The sequence below is a fragment of the Canis lupus genome, chromosome 7, assembly GCF_003254725.2.
Source record: "Canis lupus dingo isolate Sandy chromosome 7, ASM325472v2, whole genome shotgun sequence".
NCBI classification, from domain to species: Eukaryota; Metazoa; Chordata; class Mammalia; order Carnivora; family Canidae; genus Canis; species Canis lupus.
The window spans coordinates 10770390-10779215 of record NC_064249.1 but is presented as its reverse complement, the minus strand read 5'-3'; the positions used below and the strand labels follow the sequence as shown (position 1 = coordinate 10779215).

Sequence of the window (8826 nt, the reverse complement as noted above, 5' to 3'; positions counted from 1 at the left end):
ACCATCTTACATTTTTGGAAGAAAAACAATCCTTAAGTTTCCAGGGTGGTTTTATTAAAGTTCCATGCTGTGTATAAACATACAAGTGATGAGAAAAACATTAACTTGAAACATGCACTTATCTGGCATTCTCTAAAATACCATTATACAAGTTTTCCTTTACTTAGAAAAATACCCACTAAAACAATCACAGTTTTCCTTAAAGATTTAAAAAAAAATGTATTGGCCAGAACAAAGTCCAAGAGAATAAACAAGATTCTGAATTGTGTGTCAAAAAAACTGTACAAGGTTGTACATAAAACTATAGCTTACAAAAGCCTCAGGTATAGTAAGAATACGGAATTAAGATTTCCAAAGTTCTATTTACCAATATCTATTAATAAAATCCTTATGAAATAATTGACTTAGAAAAAGTGAAATGCTCATGATTTCAAAGTGTATAGAAAATACTAAAAATACTAAATATCACTTTCTGAAATAAAGTGTACTCAAAACAGCACAACATGGAGTCTAAAATCAAGATTTCTGTCATCTGATTTAAACTTTGCATATAACCCCATAATGGCTTAAGCATAAAATTTCTCTTGCATTAAGAATTTTAAAAACTAGATTCAAATCATAGTTTAATTTTTTCTTTTGAATAACAGCCAGTTTTAAAATCATTTGGGGGGTTATGTCATGGCTTTTTGTTTTATTTTTTATTTTTTGCCTTAATATCATTTTAATTGAATTCCTGCACTAGAATTTAAGAGTTTGGTGCCTTTCTCAAATCTTTTAGAAATTAGCATAATTCCATAGCTAATAAAAACAGAATGAAAACTAAGAGGATTTTAAATTAATTTTCATGTTTCTGTGACTAACCCTTGCTTTGGGGGAATAAATCTTAAAATTAAGAAGTGAGTGGAAAAAAATCAGATTACTAATTGAATCACCAAACCAGCTGGTAGTTTTAAGGCTTATACATCAGAATATTAGAATAGTTCGTGTTCCTATTCTTTAACGCTTTTTTTGTGGGAAACGAGGCTATGCAACTACTGACATTCTGTATTTTGGATGGGACAGTACTTAACTAATACTTGGAAAATCCTATTCCAAGCTCTTAGAATTGATTGCAGTGTAGAAGTTGTATACTTATTGGAGATAATAAAGTTTCAGATTGATACACATAAGATACATATAGCTTGGGGATCCCTGGGTGGCGCAGCGGTTTGGCTCCTGCCGTTGGCCCAGGGCGCGATCCTGGAGACCCGGGATCGAATCCCACGTCGGGCTCCCGGTGCATGGAGCCTGCTTCTCCCTCTGCCTGTGTCTCTGCCTCTCTCTCTCTCTGTGTGTGACTATCATAAATAAAAATTAAAAAAAAAAGATACATATAGCTTGTTTTTCATAGAGCTAAGTCAGTATTATTTTGAGAATGAGTTGATTAATTCAAATATTTAAATGAGTTTGCCTTATGAAGATACACAAAGATGCTTCATCTTAAACTCTGATAATATTGTTAAAAACAGTGATTAAGTTCAGAATTTTTAACTTCTGTATTTTAACCTAATTGACATGTACACTTATTTGGTCCTTTTCATGTAAAGAACACTAAACTTCCTTCTTTTTCAAGAAAATGATAATATTAATGGAAACACTAATACCGTTGAGTTGCAGCGTAAAGTGAGCTCATGTGCATGTGGCCAAAGGACAAAGTCCCCTCCAGTGGTTTTACTGGTAGAGAATCTCAATAAGCAGATTCTTATTTTTCTATTCCCCTTTCTAAAATCACCTTCAGTCATTTCTTTGACTGAGAGGGAGCACTGACAACTGAAAATAACACTTCCGTTGACCAGCAGACCCCACTTAAGTATGCATGGTAGTCTCACGAGCGGGCATGGTCGCCGAGCTGAAACAGATGAAACAGAAGCATACTCTTGATGTTGATAACGTACAGACTTGGCGGCTGGAGTCACTCTGTGTGGTCTGCAGTCAGAAGTTACACAGATTCTCACGCTGTACTTCACGGACTAAATCCCGCTCTCCAGCCTAACACTGTACTTGAAGACTTCCATTTAAGAAAAGGTTCTGCATCTCATTGCATTTTCCTATACCAGTTCCTAAATGTCATGAAGTGGTACCTAAAAGCAAGGGACTGGAAAGTGACCACATCCTGCCACATTTGGTCTTAATATAAGACATCAGAGCACCTCTCTGACAACAGCGAGGCCTTCAGAACAAGGCCTGACTCAGAGGTTAGGAATCAGATGGAACGAGAACAGAAAGGTTACCCGGCTCTCAAGACTCCCACTGATTCACTCCTGGCCTCTGCCTCTCTGAGTGCGTGATTGTTGGAGGTAATTGCAATACTGCTAAATTTGTGTAACACTGCCATGACCCCTTGTGCTTTTTTTCCCCCCCCTTTTTTTTTTTGCTGGAGTTTGCAAAGTTTAAATATTAATGACAGAACATAGACTGCCTTCTGCACGTGCTTTCTGTTGTGTTTTGAAAGAACAGAAACCCTTGTCAGTGAATGCTTTAAGAAACATTAAGAAAGAAGTAACTCCAAGGTCCTGAAAATAGTTTCCCGTATTGCCAGAAGAATTGCAGTGCTTTTTTAGTAAAACACTTAATATAATACCTTAAATCCTATTCGGTGTGCACCAAGGAAAAATTCCAAACTTTGTGGAGGTCCCCATTTGGAAATACTGGGGAAACAATACAAATAGAATATAAAACAAAAACCCAAAACTCCATTAAGTTTGCATATCTGATGTCAAGATGCTGAGGTAATATTTGACTGCTTAGAAAAAAAAGAAATCCCACCGATCTCTGCCTCTGTTATTGCTGAAAAAGACATGACTACTGGCTGAGTTACCTTACTGTACCTGGAGTGGGAGGGAGGGTTTCGGCCACATTTACTACTGGTGAGGCATCGTGTTCAAAAGCAAGTAAACAAAAGTAGGTAAATGGGAAGATAGAAAAAACACAGTTACGAATTACCCTTTCTATCTGCAGTCCAACCCCCATGGGGTTTCTTAACTTCAGCCTTTCCGGGTTGCCCCTTCGTGAATTTCTTCAGAGTTCATTGTCACCACCCACTCAGATTCCACGTCCAAGGGAATCCTTAAAAATAAAATTCACAGGTTCTCAATAAATAGTTGCAGTTCCTCCTGAAGATGCTGCGGTAAAGTGCAGAGAGAAGCACCACGGAAGCCCTCTTGCTGGCTGATATGGCTTGCCTAGATCCGGATTTGGTAGCCCACCTCGTTCAGCGTGCCGAGGTCAGTCACCTTCTTCTCAGGCAGTGCAGGCCTAAGGGTCAAAGGAAGGTGGGGAGAGAGAGAAAGATGACTCAGTATTTGATTCAGGAGGCTCGACTTGGTTCTCCTAACCCTTCCGAGGCTTGCCCGGCTCCCACCCCACCCCGCCAGCCCCGGTCCCCAGCTCCCCCTCCGTGTCCTCAAGGCCACTTTGATGAGATTTTGGGAACATTTTCATGGGCTTCCAACGTAGGGTTCAAAAGGCCTGACAGGTTGCCAAATGAGTTTGTCCAACTCGAAGCTGAATTTGGTCACACTAACTTCTGGAAAACCTTGCAAGGGTCTAAAAAAATTACACGCAGTACAACAGAACAAACACCTCAGCCACAGTCTCCTTGAAACCTTGGCCTCCTGGTGCTCGTGCCCTGGGGGGAAGCCCAGCAACTACAGGACCTCTCAGGCAGCAGTTTCCCACGGAGAGATGCTCGCCTATCTTCGATAGAGGGTTACTCTTCCAGGGGCCCGTGGGTGGCTCAGTGGGTGAAGCATCTGCCTTCGCTCAGGTCCTGATCCCAGGGTCCTGGGATGGAGCCCCATGTAGGGCTCCCTGCCCAGCCAGGTGTCTGTCCCTCTCTCGGCTCCTCTCTCCACTCAAACTCCCTCAAATTTGTCTCTCACTCTTTCTCCCTCAAATTAAATAAATAAAAATCTTAAAAAAAAAAAAAAGTCACTTCTTTCAGGCCTCAATGCGTAAAATTGGGGTAAATCCTTTACAATCCATCTGAAAAAGCCTGTCAGTGGGGTAAATCATCCCATGGCAGATCACTTCTCCTTCCTGAATACATTTTCTAAAGTACTAATAAGCATTTATGTGAAGTCATGTCAGACAGCACTTCAAGCTGGAAAAAGAAAATCTGTAAGCACATCCCCTGTCTTCATTGAAGACATTTTCCTCAATGACTTCCCGCTACAAAATTCCGCCCAAGCATGCTTCCAGCTTCTCTCAGTTTTTCCATCACTTAGTGAACCTCCTACCTTCTCTGATGAGAGGGAACCGAGCTTATGAACCAGCTTAGCGTGTTCAGTATCACTAGAGAGTTCTAATTCAAAAGTTTCACAGGTAGCCATTGTTACCGGAAGACTGAAGATATTCTTTTTAAACTTTATTTATTTATTTATTTATTTATTTATTTATTTATTTATTTATTTATTATTATTTTTATTTATTTATTTATGACTGAAGATATTCTTAGGCCACACGTGATCCTCGTTTTCAGCGTTTGAAGAAAAGAGACCAAGATGAAAATAGAACTGTTTAAAAGTTTCTTGGTTTCTCCTTTGAAGGGTTTCCTAACAGTCTTCCCCTGGTACGAACATGCTCCAACTCCTTTGGGGTTAACAAATCAACGGCTTGCAAACGTCAAGAGGGGGCTGCATAAGGACATGAGGCTCAAATTTTGGCAACAAGTTCTAGCACCCTACAAATGCTCATTCTCTCTCTCTCTCTCTCTCTACCCACCTCCGTCTCCTCCCCCTTCCTCTTCACCCCTCCCTCCCTTTCTCTCAACAGCCTGTGAACATCCCCTCTGGACCTGATTATTCAAAGTGGTCAAGAAACCCTCCCCGACTTGCTAGCTGGCATTACCAAGGAGCCTGTGGACGGCCTTGCCTCTGTGCTGCCCGAGCCTGGTTTCTCAGCGTGACCACATGCCCTGCTTTACTGGTCAGGAGTCCTGTGCCCGGTGCCCATGGTGCCCCAGGTACACAGACGGTGCCGACAAATACGGGTGACAGTGGACAGAAGTCCCAGCGCTTCCTTGCATGTAGACCCCTGCTCACTGTACCAAAGAGCTCAAGGCCTCTGCCCTTCAGGGCGATGGTGTCCTCCAGCCATATATACCCTAGAGATCGGCCATTCCCTATAAACCGAGCCTACGGGGGCCCCTTTGAGGACCATTCCTGAGTTGACAGCTGAAGGGAGCAGCACTTTCACCTGAGGGTTCAAACTTAAATGTGCCTCTCTGCCCTCAGCCCTCAGCCCTCAGGCCACTGACACCCAGAGAACCAGGGCTCTTGCAGACCAGTCTGGTTCACAGTCCACTTGTACCTGGTTCACTTTCTCAAAGAGCCTGCAACAGAGTCTCTGTTTTGTTTGCTTGCCTGAGGCGGGTCATCCTTTCAAACAGCTAATATGGGATTTTCTCCTTCAGGCAGACCCCCTAAAGTGAGCATCACCCTGAGGCCAGTGTGGTTAGAAAGGCAAATCTACTTCTGCCCTCCTCAACATGCCCCAATTTCAGAAAATCCAGCAATCAAAAAAAAAAAAAAAATCATTCGCCACAGGATGAGCTTGAAGTATCCCTGTGCATTCGTCGCTTTACAAAAGGATTACGTGGGGGTCATTTCCTAGAGCAATTAAAATATAATCTCCACACTCCCTTTCCTGGTTGTAGAACTACACGAGCATACTTTCCCTAACCAGATATAAGTCACATTTGGGGACGCCCAGGTGGCTCAGCAGGTGAGCATCTACCTTCGTCTCAGGGAGTGATCCTGGGGTCCTGGGATCGAGTCCCGCATTGGGCTCCCTGCATGTCTTGTCATCCCTTCAAGGTCCAACCCAAACACCACTTCTCCCATGAAGCATTTTCTGACTTCTTCCCTCACAATGCATTACTCCTTGCCCCCTATATGCTAGGGCATTTTCTCGGGCACATCTGCTAAAGAATCCTGCAGCTTCATAATCCTTAGGCCTGCCTCAGGGACTGGACAAATTGAGCACAGAGATCAAGTCAAATTCAGCTACGAAGCCCTACTGTTGAACAGCCTGTACTTCTCAATAAACTTGGGTCAAGTTCTCACTAGCATGTAAATGGCTGATAGGGGGCTCATTATGTTACCCTTATCATGGGCTATTTTAAGCAAAGCACTAAGGCAGGAATTCAAGTCACCCCCCATGACATTCCAAGCACTAACAAGTAGGAAGAAAAAAAAATTTTTTTTTTTTTGGTCTGTACAGGAGGGGCTTTACCTAACCTCTGAAAGCCACTCAGGGAAGCTGCCTCTTTGAAAAGCTAAATGTGGACCCGGAACAACAGAAAGCTTGAGGGCTTCCGAAGGAGAGGGACTAGATTGTCCCCTTCCTTGGTAGCCCCCTCTCTCTGCTCCTCCTAGGTATCCAGAACCAAGGGAAGAACGAAAGGTTAATACTGGCAGAAAAGGAGTTCAACTGAGAGCCCCAGTGAACTGCCTGAAAGAGGAAACCCTTTTCTCTCACCGCGATACTGGCTACAATTTCCTGGCCTGGTGAAGGGCAGAAGGGGATTATCACATCCTGCCACCTGCCGGTGGACCCCAGCCAGAAATCCTGTTCCCTCCCGGCCAGCTTGTCTCAGGGCCAGAGCTGGGTGAGCATGCTGTGTGGAGAGACCTCTTCCAAGTGCTCCCCTGGCTATAATTAGAATTCTGCAAAAGGATTTATTTTTAAGAGACACAAGCACCGGGATGATGATTCAGCTGGATCTGCACTTGCCCAGAACCTCTCATCGGATCACGGTTATTACTTTAGACTGAACAATATATTTCTCTGAACCCCTCCCCAGTCCAGAACAAAGGGAAGATCACAGAGGATCTTCCTATTGAAGGATGTTCCTATCCTCAGCCCACCTTCTGTTTTAGGGGCAGCAGGGTCGGGGACTTGAAGGGGACTCTGTGGATGGAAGGAGGGGGCACTTCTCTCCACACACAAATGAATAATCCCAGCCTCGTCTGTTGTCGTGTAAACATATCCAGGGTGACTTAGGGTGACGGCTTGATGGCCTGGTCCCAGGTGTCCCCTTAACCCCAACCTCAGGCCTACATTCCTAGAGCCAACTACAGCAGAGGGGAGGTAGGTTGAGGAAGACAGGATGGTGGCTCCATAGAGAAGATATTCTGTAGCAGGGAAACCTTGTTTTCCATCCTTATGCCACATGGTGGAAATTCACCCTCTGGATTTGTGGCTTTTTTTTTTTTAAGTAATCTCAACTCCCCACGTGGGACTTGAACTCACGACCCTAGATCAAGAGTCCCATGCTGTACCAAGTGAGCCAGCCAGAGGCCTCACACTCTAGATTTTCAATGTGATCTTTGGTTCTAGGCAGCTGGGGGGAGACAGGGGTCTCTGAGTGTTGCAGTTTGTCTCCATTTTATAAGGCTTGTGATTCATCGACTTGACCCAAATGTACATATATAAAAAACTAGTAGTATTCGCCACTGCTTCCTAAACCTTGACGGTCTGGGGAGAGCAAACTCTCTCCTAGGTGTGCCACGTGGCACCTCGAGTCTCGCAGACACCCCGAGGCAGCCTCCGTGCCCAGGAGGAGCGTGGCTAGGTTCTAGGTTGGTGTCAGTGAAGCCATAAGGAGCCTCAGAACCCGAGAGCTCACGGCAGCATGTGGAGGACCAAAGTGGGGACAGCACGTGCTAGGGCTGAACATACCAGCTGCTGTGTCTGTGTGAGACTGGGTTTAAGAGAGGAAGCAGTAAAGTGGAGGGAAAGCCTACAGGGCTCCCCGTCAGCCCCCCATCCCTTTTCTGCACCTCTGACTACGGCCCGCGTCTGGCACACCTCCTGCCCCCACCCCAAGCAGTTGCTGGGGAGCAGAGATCAGGGGCCTGAGCAGCAGCCGGGAGAACAAAACGCCTGCAACTTGCTTTCTACTTACTCACCCAAAACAATTTGTTAAATAACACTTTGTGCCAAGTACCTTGTAGGTCTTGGGGTTATACCAGGACAAACAGCAGCTCCTGCTCTAACTGGACCCAAAGTCCATTCCTCTTTCTTCTGATGGATGTTTAACTCTTGCTTCTCCCGAATGAGTAGGAGATACTTTGGGGGACGCAGCCCATCTGTGTCCAGTTCAGGGCTGCCTGATTGGGAGGCATGGGCCACCGGCCTATTCACGCTTCTTACTCCTGTCCCCCTGAGGTCACGGCCCCTTGGGGTGGGCAGTGCATTGCCCATGGGTTCACCCACTCACCAGCACACACAAGCACACCCACAGGGACCAGTTTAGCTATATTCCTTGTGGACTTGGGGTTCTAGAAAGGGATATGCAGTAAGGATGCAACTCTAACACTGACTGCTCGGTCCTCAGTACTAAGGGTGTGGAACAGATTAAATCAGGCATGGGGCCTGGCCCAGCATTTACAAGTTCAGGCAAAGACCCTGGACCCTTCTCTCCTGTCTAGTCTGGCAGGAAGTGGGTCAGGCTGGGCACTGATTTAGGACTTAGGACCTGTCTCGGTAGGCCTCAGCTGGAGGGCCACAGGAGGAGGGACGATTTCTTCCCACTTGTCACCCTCATTCCAAGCCAGTCCTGCTCCCTGTGCATATTCCCTACTTCCTAGGACAGCAGGAACCCTGCTGGCAGTTGCCAGATGGTGGGGGGTAGGGGGTTGAGGGCGGGGTAGGAAGACAGCTGAAGTTGCTGTGTAAGCAGACAGGCCTCAGCCCAAGAGAATGGGCTCAGAGGAGATTCTCCAGGCCCTGCCCCTTCTGGCAAGACCTCCCTAGATAGGAGGCTCTGGCCAGAGCCGGAGA

At 45.5% G+C, this 8826-nt stretch overlaps 1 protein-coding gene across 4 annotated transcripts in view; it reads right to left on the bottom strand.

Annotated features, from left to right (window-relative positions):
* Window positions 1–32: 32 nt before the first annotated feature.
* Window positions 33–8826, bottom strand: part of VASH2 (vasohibin 2) — a 38973-nt gene continuing 30179 nt past the window's right edge. For all 4 annotated transcript variants that reach the window (XM_025429899.3, XM_025429898.3, XM_025429897.3 and 1 more), the window contains one exon: window positions 33–3294. In XM_025429899.3, coding sequence (XP_025285684.1) covers window positions 3222–3294 — 73 coding nt within the window. In that variant the 3' untranslated portion in view covers window positions 33–3221. The remainder of the gene's footprint in view (window positions 3295–8826) is intronic.